This window comes from Octopus bimaculoides, chromosome 20 (assembly GCF_046866305.1).
Source record: "Octopus bimaculoides isolate indiv1 chromosome 20, ASM4686630v1, whole genome shotgun sequence".
NCBI classification, from domain to species: domain Eukaryota; kingdom Metazoa; phylum Mollusca; class Cephalopoda; order Octopoda; family Octopodidae; genus Octopus; species Octopus bimaculoides.
This window is the reverse complement of record NC_142947.1, coordinates 14321870-14339658: the sequence shown is the minus strand read 5'-3', so window position 1 is coordinate 14339658 and position 17789 is coordinate 14321870. Positions and strand designations below refer to the sequence as shown.

Below are 17789 nucleotides of genomic sequence, written 5' to 3'. Positions count from 1 at the left end.
ATTTTTCTCTTTTAGTTGATTTTATTTTTTATATGCTGGTTTCTAGATAATGATATTTATGTTAAGGCGGTGAGCTGGCAGAATTGTTAATACACTGGGCAAAATGTTTAGTGGCATTTCATCCATCTTTATGTTCTGAGTTCAAATTCCACCATGGTCAACTTTACCTTTCATCCTTTCAGGGTCGATAAAATAAGTACCAGTTGAGTGCTGGGGTCAATGTAATTGAGTTATCCCTTCCCCACAAATTGCTGGCCTTATGCCAAAATTTGAAATCAATATTTTCATTTATGTTGCTTGACCAAATTACTTAATTCTAACTATATGACAATATCTATTGAAGAGAATTGGAGAATATTTTGGTGGTGAGCTAGCAGAATCACTACTGCACTAGACAAAATGCTTCATAGCATTTCATCTGGCTCTTTACATTCTCAGTTCAAATGTCACCAAGGTTAATTTTGCTTTTCATCCTTTTAGGATCAATACAATATAGTACCAGTTGATTACTGGGGTTGATACAATCAACATCTTCACCCCTCAAAGTTACTGGCCTTGTGCCAAAATTAGAAAGAAACATTAATCCTGGAGATTTCTTTCCTTAAAGTTCTGTTTTTTTTTTGCTGAACTTTTGCATAACTTAGTCTTTTGTACAAGGGATATATTTCCTCTCGAGTTAATAATTCTTGTCCCACGAAACCTTTGAAGGAATATGCATCGCAATAAGATCAGAACCTTACTTTCATCTTCATTAAAAACAACACACTTACATATGTTAAGTTATTAAGTGTATTTCAGACAATAATAATTAATCTTATTAAATGATCGATTAAATATTTAATAATTGATAATTTTAGAAAACAAATAACAGAAATTAATCTGGTTTTCTACTGAGTTTTAGACAACCTAATTTTTATTTTTAGATGCACAAGGGAATTATATGACTTCAACTATCACAGCAACAAATTCAGGTTCAATTTGACCTCTCTCTCTTTCTCTGTCTTTATTTCTCTGTTTGTCTCTTTCTCTCCCTTGCTTCCTTTCTATCATTTAGAGAAGCAAAACTGTTTATGTACTAAACTAGCAACAACAGAATAACTGCTATTTGCAGAAAGTATTGTTTCTTTTATGCTTGTGCCTTAGTGTAATTAGAAACTTCTTGAAGAGGATCAGCTTTCAGTAGAGTTGATTTGGATGTGTAGGATTACGCAACGAGAATAGGAATAAAGAAGTGTCATTAGTTGATTTTTGGATAATCGCTTATGTAGAATTAGCTGTAATTGGAACGAAGTTGTTAAGACTGATGTAAATAATTGTTTTTGTGACTGTGTTTAAGATGCTTGATTCCCAGCCTCTTGGTTTTGGATTCAGTCTCACTGCATGGCACCTAGGGCAAGTGTCTTCTATTACAGCCCCAGGCTGACTAAAGCCTTATGAGTGGAAGACAGAAACTGAAAGAAGCCTGTTATTTTTATGTGTGTGTGTGTTTATGTAAGTATGTGAGTTAGTGTCTTCTTGTCTTAACATTGTGTGGTTTCTGTAAATGAATGTCATTGTCATACAGCTGGTGTCCTTTGTCATCAAATTTCCATGAAAATATGTCCATCCCTGAGGAAATATTACCATACTTGGAAACAAGTGAAGGTTGGCAACAGGAAAGGCATCTGAATGTAGAAAATTTGCTTCTGTCTGACTCATGGAAGCCTGAAAAAGTGGATGTTAGAATGACGATGACAATAATGATGAATCTGGAATAAGTTCATTGCCAGTGCTGGTGCCACTCAAAAAGCATCCAGTCCACTTTGTAAAGTCGTTGGCATTTGGAAGGGCATCTAGCTGTAAAAAAAAACCATGCCAAAACAGACACAGAAGAATGGTGCAGGCTTCTTCCTGGCCAGCTCCTGTCAAACCATCCAGCCCATGCCAGCATGGAAGGAGAACATTAAACGATGATGATGATGAAGTATAGAACAAAGAAAAAGGTTATTTAGTTTTTTGGCAGTGGGTCTTTTGCAGATAGTAATTGTACTGAAACTGGGAAAATGTACTGTAAAACTTCAAAGCAGTTTCTTCTCAATCTAATCATATTTGTCTTATTTGGAAAGATACTAGTCTCATTTCATAATTGTTGTTAGAGAGATGAGACAATCATGAAAATATCTGCCCAAGAATACTTATCCAAACAAGGCAGCAAGAAATCTTCAAAGTCGTTCCTCAACCTGTCCACTGAAGCTGACTTCCTCAACAAACTTGTTACAATCTCTGCAAAAGAAACCAGATATTTTAAGACCTAATGCTCTCTATTTTGCTCCCCTATCCCAAAATAACTGGCCTTGTGTCAAAATTTGAAATCAATATTATATAATTAATAGATATATTTATAATTAATATAATATTTAAAAAAATTATAAAATACATATTTACTGGAATATTAATGTATGTTTTTTAGGTCTGGTTTGGTAACTTTGTGTTAAGAAGTCATACATAGTTCCCCTAAAATATGTAGTTTTGTACTGATGTTAAAAATCATCATTATTAGAAGCTTTCTCATAGCTCCATAATTTCTAACACAAAGCACATCCTAGGCTTTTTATTTGTTTTAAAAGACTAATCTGTAACATAACAACACTTATATAATAACATTCCTAGTAAGCAGCCAATGTTCACACTTGCAGTTACTACATCACACCATGACACTAAATTTATTTAGTCTTTGCTGTGTAAAGTCTACTTTGCTTGTTTTTCCTGCCAGTTTTCATCTCATGGTAGCTTATTCTGTCTTTTCTCACTGCACTGCTTACTTTATTTCTCTTTCCTTTTATTTGTTGCATCTTTTGTAAAAAAAAAAAAAAGTGCAAGTCCTGTTAACTGAAGTGCAGTAGTGGTGCAGTAGTGTCATTTGTAGTAGAGTTGTAGAAGTATTTTGTATTTGGAGTGGTGTTGTATTAGTGATGAGAAATATAGTGGCATTAGTACTTGTAGAAACATTGATGTATTACTAATTTTCTTCAGTATATGATATGTTAATTATAGTCGCAAGGAAATTAAAATTGATAACAGATGTAAAAATAACTGGCAGTTGTTAGAGTAGACATGGGCAACCTTTTTTATGAAGTAGCTTGCATGAAACATAGATGACTACTAAAATAATTCGAGGTAATGATGTGCCATTGAGGAAATCCTACAGGCTGCAGGTTGCCCATGACTGTGTTTGAGTGTTGGATGAAATGCCTGTCAGTACTTGTTCTGGTTTTCTGCACTCTGAGTTCAATTCATACCAAGGTCAGCTTTGTTTTTCATCCTTTTGAGTTTGATAAAAAAAAAAAAAACTTCCAATCTGGAATGATGAATTGGTGGAACTGTTAGAATGTAAGACCAAATGCTTTGAGGTATTTGTTCTGACGTTTTATGTTCTGAGTTCAAATCCTTCCATGGCCTGCTTGGATAGTAGACTTAATCTATCTCCTGGTTTAATGCCACCACTTGGCTTGTTCTTTGATTTCTTCCTCTCACCAATCTCAGAAGCCCAGTAAAAGCCATAGACACTACCTTCCCTCCTAATTATAAACCCCACCCAAAAAGGAATTTAAAAAAATTAAGCATAGGTGTGGTTGTGTGGTTAAGAAGCTGGCTTCCAGACTGTAGTGTTGGGTTCAGTACCACTGTGCAACACCTTCAGCAAATTTACTACAGCCCCAGGTGGGTGAAAGTCTTGTGAGTAGATTTGGTTGATGGAAACTGAAAGAAGCCCATTATATATGTATGTTTATGTGTACTCTTATCTTGACATCATATGATGGTTAAAAATGAGCATCATGTCATAGAAGTAATGTTGTTCATTTCCAGTCATCAGTGAAAACATGTCCAGACATGAGGAATTATTTACCTTGTGTGGAAACAGGTGAAGGTTGGCAACCAGAGGGGCATCTGGCCATAGAAAATCTGCCTCAACAAATTCCATGCAAGCATGGAAAAATGGACGTTATATGATGATGATGATAGCTTAATCCAATCCAACTAAAATTGTAAGAACTGCTTGAGTATTTACTTGTGTCTTTGAAGGTATCTTTTAATGTAAGCAACTCTCTACTAGCATTTTCAAATAATTTACTAGTTCTAGAATCACAGAAAATCACATTCAAACATTTACGTATCTTTGATTTACTTTGCAGCTTCTATAAAGCAATTAGAAACTAAAGTGCTTTATTATTTGGATAATTCAGAAACATCACATATGATAACAGTTCCAAAAAGGTGAAGTATTTAGTCTCATTTCTTCAATATTCAAACTTGATTGTTTTAAAAGTAATTACCATATTTGTTGGCATAAAAGACACCTAAGCATATCAGATACACCCAATTTCAGCAGCGCATATTCAGAAATAAAAAGATTTTAGTACATTAAAGTGTGTCACATAGGGCTGACTTCACATATAGAACCAGGGTTGAGTGTTTTGAGAAATTTGGTGTGTGTTGGGGGGAGAAAATAAATATATCTTTGTTTTGTATCTTGTTTGCAAGATTCTTTATGTGAATTTGTGTGTTGAAACAAATTTTGTTTTGTGTCCAGGAAGAGTCATTTATGCCAATATAATTAACACACACACTGGTTCAATTCTACTCATTTATTATTAGTCAATTGGTTAAATATTTGATTGTTTTGTTTTTGTTTGTCAAAGCTCTTTCTCAGTCAATAGTCATTGAAAAGGTTGCAAGAAGCAACGAAAGAGCTTTGAAAAACAAAAACAAAACAATCGGACATTTAACCAATTAACTAATAATAAGTGAGTGGAATTGAACCAGTGTGTGTATGTTAATTATATTGGCATAATGACTCTCCTTAGACACAACAAAATACATCTTTATATGCCATCAAATATGCGACTAAATATAAATAAACACTTGATGGTCTTCAGTTGTTTCTAATTATGAGCTAGATATATTTTTTGAAGCTTTTATAGTTTAATATCTTTGTGTTTCAGATTAGGGGAAATTACCTTAAAAGATCTCCAAAATCGAATTCAAAAGTCTGAAGGCTACCGATTTCAGTTCAAAGCACTAGATCCTGAGTTTGGAACAGTTAAAGAAGAGGTATGAATTTAAACAGTGTTATTATAAAGTTTGGTATTATTACATAAGTTTCTAGTCTCCTCTTATCTAAGCTATAAATCTTATTACATACTTGCTACCTGTACTGGTCAGCTCTGGGCTATAGTGGAAGACACTTTATACAAGGTGTCCCACAGTGGAACTGAACCAAAAACCATATGATTGGGAAGCAAGCTTCTTAACCATATAGCTATGCCTGCTCCTATTATCCAAGTAAAATAGTTTAATACATATTAATTTTTCTATATTCAAGTGACTTTTATCTATTTATTTATTTTATTATCTTTTGAGAATTTTTTTTTCTTTTGAAATAAAATATATTTTTCATTGAAGTATAGTTAATGATATCTGTTTTTTCTTAATTTCAGCTGTTCAATGGCAAAGACATCCTGCCTGGTTGGGAAGGCAAGATCGTTGCTTGGGTGACAGAGAAGAAAACTGAATAGATTTCTATTTTATAGAGTATATAATATGAAAAATATTTAGAAATATTTAAAATGAGACATCAAGGGAAAGCATCATTCTTTGATACACACACACAAATATATATGTAATACATATACAAATACAAACTCACTATTTATAATGTAATCTATGCTCAAAGTTGACAGTTGACAGTTATGTTTAGGTAATTTTCGTGGCTTTAACTAGCCGGAGCTAGTTCACTAGTCACCAAAGTCTACTCTGTAGAGTAGATATTGTATCTGATCAAAGCTTTTTATAGACAAAATAATTTGTATTTGTTGTATAAAAGATTTATTTTGTTATATTTGTTGCTGCACAAGCTGATATTCACATACGTCATCCAGTTTCAATCTATATAATAGTACACAAAATTCCTCTACCTTCTTCATTTCTAAAATTGTTCTTAATATCATTGGAAATGATTCTGTGAAGCTTTTAGAAGGAGAAGGAGAAGTAAAGTTCAGATGGCCACCAGTCCAACTGCAAAAAAAGATATCCTTTTGGCTGTAAGGAAAAGAGAAAAAAAAAGTTAAGTTTTCAATTGTAGAATGTTGGTTTTCCCCATTTGTTGTAAAGCTTCTTACTGTAAGTGAAAAACCAGAAAGAAATTTGAATTGAAACTCCCATTGTATTTTAGCAAGTCTTTTTATAATTTCTATTGTATAAAATATATTTGTGCCTAGCAGATATGCTAGAAATATCTTTCAAAGAATATGTTTTATATTCCTATCCTACTAAGTAAGTGTTAATGTTTTATTTTCACTGCTCTTTTCTATGTAAACTTCTGATATCGGTATTTAAATTGGCAAAGGGAATGAACGACTCTATTTATCTCAGTCTTTTCTTATAAAAGCCCCTATTTTCTTGATTTTGTTTGGATCACCATAGATATTCCTTTGCCTACTTATATTTCATTATCTTGTATTCTTATATTTGGGAATAATTTTAACTGAATTTTCTTTAAAGAAAAAGTCTTCCTCTTCTTTTCATATATATATTGAAATTGGAAACTGAGAAGTTGAAATTGACAATAGAAATATTTACTGTATTTGTTTTCTTTCATAATTACTTGAAAGAAAAAGCTAAAATACCAGCTAAAATTACAATACAATCTCTCTCTCTCTCAGATAAAATTAAAAATCGTTAAAAACATATTTCTTCATATAAATAATATATGTTGATAATATTAAATGCTAAACTTGACTTTGCCTTTCATCTTTTGGGGATTAATAAAATAAGTACCAGTTGAACACTGGGGTAAATATAATTGACTGACCCCCTTCCCTGAAGTCGCTGGCCTTGTGCCAAAATGTGATACCAATATTAAATGCTCAATTGAGGTTATTACTTGAAAGCAAGAAGGTGGCTAGCTAACAGAATCATTAACCTGTTGGAAACAAAATGCTTTGCAGTATTTCTACTGATTCATTGTATTCTGATTTCAAATTTCGCTGAGGTCAACTTTACCTTTCATCCTTTTAGGGGTTGATAAAATAAGTACCAGTTGAGCACTGGGGATGATGTAATCGACTAGCTTCTCCCCCAAAATTTCAGGCCTTGTACCTATAGTAGAAAGAAATATTTTAAAGCAAGCCTCAGAATAACAACAGGATATTTACTGATGAAGGAGGAGGGACTCAATACTGAGAGGCAAATTCATTATAAAGTCACAGTTAATAATATTATCTTTGGTGGCAAGCTGGCAGAGTTGGTAGCATGCTGGGCGAAATGCTTTGTGGCATTTTGTCCATCTTTACATTCTGAGTTCAAATGCTGTTGAGGCTGACTTTGCCTTTCATCCTTTTGGGGGTCGATAAAATGAGTATCAGTTGAGCACTGGCTGGCGTTGATGTAATTGATTTGTCCCCTCCCCCCCAAATTTCAGGCTTTGTACCTTTAGTAGAAAGGAATATTATCTATTATTTAAGGGGGCGAGCTGGCAGATTTGTTAGCACACTAAGCAAAATGCTTTGCAGCCTTTCGTCCATTTTTACATTCTGAGTTCAAATTCTGCTGGGGTTGACTTTGCCTTTCATCCTTTTGGGGTTGATAAAATAAGTACCATTTGAATACTGGGGTCAATGTAATCAACTTAGCTCCTCCCTTGAAATTGCTGGCCTTGTGCCAAAATTTGATACCAATATTATCTATTACCTAGTTTCCTCAAATTATTTCCAGTTGGAATTATCATATATTTATTCACAAATTCTCTTATGACTGTCATATTATCCCACATGTCATACAAATATAAAAAAGAAATAATAATACTAACAATACTGTCAATTAATGAAACTTATATTATTCTTATTCATTATGTTATATAAAACTTGTGGTGAGTGCTTTAGAACAAGAGATAAGCTCTTGTATGTCATCATTACATTCTTGTTTCGAATCTCACTCAGAGAAAGGCATCAACATGACCCTACATCATTTTCTCTTTTTAAAGTACACAAGCTTGAAACCTAGCCAAAGGATAAACTAATATATTTATAAAATTATTCATTATTCATCCATGTTTATCAGTATTAAATTGGCTATATCTGTCTCAATCTTTCATTATAAAATCCCTACTCACTTAATTTTGCTCTGATCTCTCTAATTTATATTTTCTTTTGCTTAATATTTTTACTGATTTAATTCTTATTCATTTTTCACAAGCAACAAAGGGAAACTACAACTCCTCTTCCGAAATTATCAAATTTGCAAATACAGCATATATTCTAATCCACTAAATAGCACTTCTTACATATATATGTATAGATAGATAGATAGACAGAACCAACCCTGGGTAGGATCTATGATTTATATTGGATTTGGTACCTATATATAATTATAAATAAAGAGAAAAATATTCTAATAAAATTTATTTTACCATTCAATATTCTTATTTAACAACAATTGTTTCACAGCTTAAAAATTGCATATAAATGTAGACATGTAATTTATTAATTATAAAATATAATAAAATAAATTATTTATACATGTTTATTAAGCTGCGAAACAATTGTTAAATAAGAATATCCAATGGTAAAATAAATTTTATCATAGTATATTTCTCTCTTTATTTATATGTTTTACTGTATATTCTATTTGTTTTGTAGAATGGTACATTAAGCAACTTTTTTTTATGAGTACCACCAGATTAGTTGAATTCATATAATGTGACTTATATATATATATATATATATGTATATATATATATATATATATATATATATATATATATATATGCAGTATACTACCAACAAATGACGCCTAATGGTTGTTTTCCTTTACTGTGAACTTAATGTTATGGTACCCAGCCAGTACTGGGCATCCCACTTGCGATATGCCTAGATTCTAATGAATCCTGTAACTATTCAATAGATAGACATGTAGGCAGATAGGTATGTGTATGTGGCCTTTTTGAACTTAACTTCCTTGCAGGTCTTTCATTGTCATGGTTTATACCAGTCATGGGCAAATCACAGCCCATGGAACTTTCTGAATGGCACACCTAACAAGACAATTATCTTGAATTTATTTTAGTAGTGTGATCCGCCTGATAATGAGCCCTGTCTCTTTGCAGCCAGCTTCTCAAAAAAATAATAAATAAATGCTGCTCATATTTGGTTTTGACATTACTTTCCTCTATTAAATTCCTCAACTTCTAACCTATCTGTAACTGTTTCATAATTCACAGAATATATCTATTACATTTAGTAATATTTGTAATACACTGCTACGAGACATGACAACTCATTTTTAGTTTGCCAGACATGTTGTTATAACCTGTATAGGTCATATTCCTTGCAGAGTATATTGAATTTCACACTTGGGGCCAAATTGTGACAATCTGTTATTGATTAATCATTGCAGTTCTTCTATTGATTTTGCAGATGTTAAATACAGCCATTCTTGATTTTTATTGTTAGGTTTCAAATTAAGAACAAGAAAAGGAAAGGGGTTAAGAAAAGAACCTCAATAAATGATTGCCTGAATTTCAGTATTGATCCTAGTGCTAATTTAGCTCCATTAATTACAGATATTCTTTATTGATGGCTAGTTCTTAATTTTCATTTGGAATATAAATGTTGAGATTTATGGCTCTATTGCCCTCATTACTTGGCCTATGACTTCAACCAAAACATTTATTATTTTCAGTCAAATTAGTTGAAAATGATGCTGAGATAAAGAATATGAACTATATGATTTAGGAGTTAAAAATTCAAAATATTGGGTAAAAAATATCAATGATGTGGAATGGTACAAAGATAAGCTCTGTTGATGTCAATTTAATTTTTTCTTTTTGACTAATACAATCTGTGAAAACAGTGCTTTAGTGTGGCCTTAGTCCTGATGGCTGAAACAAAGTAAAGAACTAACTGGAGACAATTTTCTACTCCAAAAAAATAAAGGATTGGAAAGTAAAACAGAGAATATTTACTATAAACGATTTAAAACCAAACTAAAAACCATACCAACAAATCTGTATAGCTAAAGTATTTAAATCATATGAAATTTAATATTAATTTGTTATAAGATGGGGGACTGACAGAATTGTTAGCACACTGGGGAAAATATTTAGTGGCATTTTGTTAATCTTTACATTATGAGTTCAAATTCCACCGAGGTCGACTTTGCCTTTCATCTTTTTGCGTTTGATGAAATAAGTACCTGTTGAGCACTGGGGGTTGATGTAATCAGCTTAACCCCTCCCTAGAATTGCTGGCCTTATGTCAAAATTTGAAGCAAATATTAATTACTTATGGATTTTTCTTTTGTATTATTCCTGCCATCTCTGTATAATTAATAAATTGCTCTCCTGGGACAAATATTTCAGTGGTCCTAAAAACTGAAGGTTTTTTTTTTAACCCAGTTCTTGTAGGAAAATTGTTTGATAAAGTGTGGTTAAGGAACTCACTTTGCAACCACGTGGTTTTCGGTTCAGTCCTCCTGTGCAGTACCTTGGGCAAGTGTGTTCTACTACATCTCTAGGCTGACCAATGACTCTTGTGAGTGAATTTAGTAGGCAGAAACTGCATGGAAGCCCATCATATATACATATATATATATGTGCATGTGCCTTTGTGTTTTGTATCCCCAGCACCACTTGACAACCAGTGTTGGTTTGTTTACGTCCTTGTAACTTAATGGTTTGACAAAAGAGACCAATAGAATAAGTACCCTTAACTTAAAAAAAATAAGTCCAGGGGTCGATTTGTTTGACTAAACCCTTCAAGGCAGTGCACCAGCATGGCCGCAGTCCAGTAAATGAAACAAATAAAAAGTAAAAGCATAGGAGATATTCCCAATGAAGATAAACTTTTTTCTATTAAATGCATTAATTTAGATGTTTGCTGACTTTTTTTTTTTTACTCAATCATGGCATATTACTCAAAACATAGCAAAAGTGGTAGTTTGTAATATGCATACAATAACCTTCAAAAGCCTATGGAAGCTGTACAAACTTGCAGTATGGAATTTTTTTTGCCTGGTCCTTACACACACACATTCGCTCACTTAAAATCTCTGTGCTGTGGTTCCTAACTATTACGGGAAGGAACCTAGATTATATTGTTGATAACCATTTTTCTCTTATCAATAAATGCTTACTTTGGTGATTAAAAAAAAAAAAAATTTTTGAATGATAGCTTTCTGTCTGATTGCAATTATGCCTCCATATATTTACATTCTTTTATAATATTTTGAGAAGGCAGTGTACATTTAATTCAGTTCATACACCTACTGTGATATTTATATTTTAACCATTCCTTTAACTGGAAATTATTAAACTGGACCAAGAAATGTCTGTGTAATCTTTTTTTTTTTTTTTTCCAGCTGTTAAACACTGAAAGCAGCAATCAAATCTTATCCAGTTCTCTGCTTTGAGTGATTACAGAACTTCCATATAAACATGGTTACACTTACAAAGGCACTCTTTTTTCCAATATTTAGTTTATTTTTTAATGCCAAAGAACATTACAAGTTTGTGAAAAAAGAAATTTCTATAGTTTGGCTTTCAGCTGCAACTTCCATCTATTTTCAGTATATAGTCATTTTATGGTTAATTATTTTTCTATAAGGAGAAACAAACCCTGGATCAGTGCTAATTATAAGATGTCTATCAGACTATCATGTGACACTGTGACCAGAGTTTGATTTCCTTCTGATAATATATAATATTAATTAACTATTTTCTTTCTACAATGTCTTTTAATAGCATTTTTATAAAATAGAAAGCTTCTATACACAAGTAGCTGCATGAAGCAGTGAAATTATACAAAATTGTGTTTGATAGTTATTTAAATCTGTAAATACTTTTCACAGCAGTTAGTCATGTGTGCTTTTTTTTTTTTTGTCCCTGACAAACTGCAGTGAAAGGATCTTACCAGTTCAAATACCTCTCGAAACACATTTGAAATGGTCTTAAGATTGTATAGAAAGTTTCTATGATATAATATGACTAAAATATTGCAATGTGCTTCAGACATTCTTAAATAAACTAAAGATACTGACTTGATTATTCAGGGTAAAAATCAAGAGAGAAATTATTCAATTTCCATAAATATTTCAATGTTTCATGCAATGGAATTTTGTTTTGTTTTGTTTTGTTTTGTTTATCTTTTGTTAAAATTGTAAAATATACTTTGTAATTTATGCAAAAATGAATTGTGTTTCGTTGTTCATTAAATTTTATGAGATATTTCAATGTAACATATCCCTTATAATTAAACACACAGCAAAATAAAGCTACTTGTCCTAAGTATTTTCTTTATTTATTTTTTGGGATTCAGTGAATCCAACTTCGTCTCTTACAATTATTTTAATTTGTCAGTGAAAACTGAAATTGAGGTGTTTTGAAATAAATGCAAGCAATAGTCTGAGAGATAAAACAACTAGCTAATTGTAAATTAATTGATTTAGGTTGGGTGTTAAAGTCGTTCTTATAACTCTTTATGTTATTAGAATGTTGTTATCATTCGTTAGATTGTTGTGCTTAGACATCAGTCTCTCGTTATGGTTATAGTTTTTTATTTATATGTTTATTATAATCATTTACCATATCTTTATATCTAATTTTCCCCATCAACTTCAGTTTTATTTCCATGGTATTTAGTTTTGTTATCAAAATTAATTATCCTATTATTATCGTTGGTTCTTGAGTTAATTTGAGCTGTATTATGTTTATCCACACTGTCTTACAAAATTTTAATTTTTTCCTATGCCCCAATTTTTCTCGAGCTGAATTGTAATAATCTGTATTTAGTTTTAAAATTTTTTCATTAGCAGAGATTAGAGATATGGGTTGAAATATTTTCCACTAATTTGTGTGTTATGCTAGCTGGGTGGTTACTATTTATGTTCATATATTTGAGGTTTTCATTGGGTTTGTGGCATGGCTGGTATTTGATTTAAGATCTAGTGTTATATCTCGGAAGTTTACTGAAATGTTTGATGAGTCTTCAAAAAAATAAAAATACCTGTAGAAAGAAGTTTGATTTTTTGATTTCAACAGTTGAAAATGAATATCTAAGAAAGAAATTCAAAATAAGCAACAGTGTTTAATGAAGATTTTATTTGAATTGTTGAATTATGCAAAATAACAAAGCTTTTTGACTTCTAGTAGTTGATCAAGGACATAAAAAAAGCAACAAATAATTAGTATAAAAGAAATGGACAAATACAGGACATAAGAAGTAAACAAATGATTGACCAACTAAAAAAAAAAATAAAACAACTTCAAAAAAATTCAAGGTATAAACATGTCTCTGCAATGTAAGTTGGAGTTGAGCACCATATCGGCCAATTTTATAGGGTTCACATCTATATAGAATCAAAATATTACTTAATATATGACTTCTGTTTATATATGAAGAATTAAGTTTTTTTAAATATATTTTATTACTAATAATAATAATAAACAAATAAAAGGGCACTTTTGGAACATGATAATTTACTGGAACTCTAAAACTTACAAAATTTCAATTTCCTAAAAAAATTCTAAAATTTTCTACTGTACTTAGTAATTTTAACAGAAAATATTAGTTTAAAATAATAAACCTGAAGCAGACCTGGAATTGAGACGGCACGTAATATATGAGGTTGCGAGTGGCAACAAAAGGACTTTGACAAATCTGATTGACTGAATGATTAATCAAACAAATGATTATTTAATTAGTTAAAAGGATAAACAATTGACAAATAAAGAAGTGAAGTAGAACTAGTGCATGTGTTTATTACAGGAATAATGACCCTCCTCAGATAAACTTAATATTGCAATTTATTCTGACTATTGCTGTTTTAATGACAATTTTCAAATTTTAGTTTCATAAAGGAAGTTAGACCTCAGTTGACATTTCTTTTAATCCTAGTGAACCTCAAAATGGCTATGCTGAAAGTTTTGCATATATTCTTCTATCAGCAAGTCAAGATATTAATACACTTTCATACATTTACAAGAGAATAATTGAACATATGCCAAATATAGTAAAAAAAAAAACCGACAAGATGTGGATTACTAAGACATTAAAAGATTTGTGTGATGTAAAAGAATAAAGAATATCAGCTCAAGATAAAAAAAAAAAATTTAAATTCCATCAGCCAGTTGAGCTTTGAATACCCATCACCACTCTTCCTTAACACTTTTTGTGAGAAAGAACTCTATAGCAGACTAGAGAGAGAGATTGGTTGTAACTTTAGACAATACCCTAAAACTTTCACAACACTATTTGAGATACAAAGTATTAACATTTGATTTGACAATACACACCAAGACTTGGAACTAATTTATACAGAATAGGAAATAAAGAATTTTATATTATCCAAGAATTATATGCAAAATATCTATCTAAAAATAATTCCCTTTTCAATAAAATATAAATCAATAATAGAGAATTTTTTTTCATATATTTTTATGAATACACAGTTAAGAATTCAAGTAAAAAGGAAAAGAAAATTATAAAATTTGTACATGTTTAAAAAAAATAATAATAGAATTCCAAAAACATTACAAAAAATAAAAAACATTGAATAATTTAAGTATATGGGGCATCTGTGTACTTGCATGTTCATCTGAAGAAATGATGTTGAGTTTAAATTATTACTTAATTTGGCTTTATAATTAGCACCAGTTGTTATTAAAGGTGGGAAAACTATAAACTTGCTGCATTTATATCTGATCGCAAAGTTGTATGGACTTCAATTTTGCTGCAAGTTGCATTTGTTATCGAAATAACAATGAACTCCTATATAACTGAAGATTTGTAACAAGGACAATTCACACAGTTAACAGAAAGAAAGAAAAAACAGAAAAGAAATTGGGCAAACCAAACCAAAATGCTAAAATGAAAATCATTGTTATTGGTTTTTTAAATGTTATTAACTTTACTTCATAATTTTTGGTATTTATTATCAATGGCAATTAATTATTCACAGGTTGTAACTTCTGTTGTTACATATGAATGAATCGGTGGTTTGGATACAAGAAAAAAATGTTTGTTTGTGTGTGTGTGTGTGTGGGTAAGTATAAATGTATGTTTTAATATGCTAGGGTATTTACATAAACATTAAATGAAAATCTATCTCAACAAAGGAGACAAAAACACAATGACGTGAACTAGTGTCCACATATATATATATATATATATATATATATATACACATACATATATATACATACATATATATATACACACATATATATATACATGCACACACATACACATATATATAAACACACATACATAGATAATTATGCATACATACACACAAGTATGCATTTATATACATGCACAACACATACATATATTCCCACATACATATAAATATATACATTCAAACATAGATATACTTTTCTTCTCTCTCTCTCTATATATATATATACATCCATACATACACACACACAGGCATTATGATTAATAAAACACCCAGTAAAGTGATATAATGGGAATTATACAAAACACCATTCGTGTCTCACACACCTCCTACTTAAGAAACACACACACACACACACACACACACAGAGTACGGCAGTGGTTCAATGGCAACTTCAGCTACTGGGTTGTCAACTCAGTACTCTATTAGTTCTGTATAGTAAAGCAAAACGATAGCGGAGAAATGTGTAGCCATCAGTGAACTTTACATTGTTGAGTAATTAATACTTGCATCCATCCATAATTGTAGAATTACCGCTTGTTCAAGTTTCACCATGTTTCAGATATGAATTGATATAAACAGAAATTGGCCTGAAGGGTTAATGATAATCAAAATAAACAGTAACTATATCTTAAAAAAATTTATGTAACAGTTTGTTACAATTGATTATGATTATTTTAATTCATACAGATATGTATAGGGTCAGGAGGTGTGAGGTGAAGCCCATATCCCAAAGTAAAAACTCCTATGTTATTAGGACTCACAATGAATACAATCAAACTGGAATCAGTCCCATGAGCATATATCTTATGTGGACAGTATTTTTATATTTCTAATACTAGTGTAGTTATCTGCCCTTCATTCAGAGTTTTGTTTTTTGTTTTTTTCCTTTTTTCCTTTATCTGATAATCATCCTTTGTGAGCTTGAGGCCATACAGCCTGTTTATACTTATATATATATACGTAGTTTTTATGTGTTCCTTAGTAACCTCAGCAAATGGCTCTACATTCTAATGTAGAATTAAGGAAACAAAAAGCAAATGTAAAGAAATAAATACAAAGGTTGTAGATGACTATCAAAGTTAGAAATAAAAACAAAAACAACAGCAGACAACTAGACTAGGAATTTATTAGAAATAAGTTCACTGTCCACATTTTATGTAACATATTTGCATAACATCTATACACAAGCATACCTAAGTACACACACACACATACACACAGATATAAATTTGTCAAATTACAATGAGAAGAAAAAGTATTCAGTATATAAGAAGTGTATACACACACCAACACACACACATACATAGGGAGCACATAGCACAGAATGGCAAATACAAGTGAAATGTTGGATACTATTTACACACCTTTCAAGGTACAATAAGAGAAATTATAAAGGGAGCAGCATCAGAAAATTTATGTTTTATGTATCCACATATACACACACACACACACACACATATATATATATATATATATATATATATATATATATATATATATATATATATATATATATATATATACATACACACACACATCATATGAGAAGTTTGAGAAATTGAGATACACTACTAAATATAAACCCTCACTTCGTCATTTTAAAACCAAACACACACACAGACAGACAGACATGGACAAAAGAATATATACTAAAACATGTTGGAAGAACAATGGTTAAATCACTAGTATTGTATTTCAAGTTTCTGACATACAACATTGTAATTACAGTGCCAAACGATTAGAGTGTAATGTTGGCAATTAGAGACCTGAATACGAATGCATGAACAATATCTATGTACACAGCATAGATACATCAATAACAAAACCAATTATTGAAAATGTGAGATAAATGAATATAAAACAAAATAAATCAGAAATGAATCATATGATGTTTAGCTTAATTTGTAAATGGAGAAATTATACTTTTTCTTAATTTGAAATAGGTGTGTGTGTGTGGTGGGGGGAGGAGATGGTTTCTTTTCCTTGAAGGAATAATACCATGATAGCAAAGTAATCTAAGAAATGTGGCTTAAACCCCAGATATTTAGTAATTAATAGCAGTAGTCAAAGACAACACAATTGTCAGGTTTAGTTTTTTTTCTTTTTTGTATGTGTGTTTTTTTAGTTCTTTAACATTTAAACGGATGTCTCAGAATTAAGACGTAATACAAATTTGTTATGTTTTGGATCAATGACTTCTTCAGTCAAACTAAAATGTGGCAACTTATGAACCGAACAAAGTAATGAGAGCTCTCCTTGCCGAAGTTGAAACACAATCCCATGTTCTATTTCTCTAGTCAACAAATGATCACAAACAAGGACCCACTTCTCAAGCCCCTTATAATCCTTCTCGTTCATGATCACTGCCCCTTGAGTGAGGTACTTCTCCACAAAGGCTTTTGGACTGACATCATGGCTGATACATGTAGCTAAATGTTGTAATACAGCTTCCATAGTGTAACGTGGCTGTTGACGTGTGACGCGGAGATATTTTTGTAAAGCACGAGCCATTGATGGGAAAACAGCCTGAGCTGCTTCATAAGGGTCCATGGGAATTGCAGGGCCTGAAATATATA

General features: G+C 31.2%; 2 protein-coding genes across 19 annotated transcripts in view; one reads left to right on the top strand and one right to left on the bottom strand.

The window, feature by feature from the left end:
• The window catches only part of LOC106883429 (dixin), a 59391-nt gene extending 51558 nt beyond the window's left edge, over positions 1-7833 (top strand). For 8 of the 15 annotated variants that reach the window (XM_089338041.1, XM_089338043.1, XM_089338044.1 and 5 more), the window contains 3 exons: positions 4173-4254; positions 4983-5091; positions 5478-7833. In XM_089338041.1, coding sequence (XP_089194167.1) covers positions 4173-4254; positions 4983-5091; positions 5478-5555 — 269 coding nt within the window. In that variant the 3' untranslated portion in view covers positions 5556-7833. Of the gene's footprint in view, positions 1-923; positions 972-4172; positions 4255-4982; positions 5092-5477 lie in introns of all 15 variants that reach the window. The other 7 variants (XM_014934433.3, XM_052974996.2, XM_014934435.3 and 4 more) reach the window with 1 other exon arrangement.
• Positions 7834-17136: 9303 nt separating this feature from the next.
• Positions 17137-17789, bottom strand: part of LOC106883430 (vang-like protein 2-B) — a 45483-nt gene continuing 44830 nt past the window's right edge. For all 4 annotated transcript variants that reach the window (XM_089338047.1, XM_014934438.3, XM_014934439.3 and 1 more), the window contains exon 4: positions 17137-17777. In XM_089338047.1, coding sequence (XP_089194173.1) covers positions 17350-17777 — 428 coding nt within the window. In that variant the 3' untranslated portion in view covers positions 17137-17349. The remainder of the gene's footprint in view (positions 17778-17789) is intronic.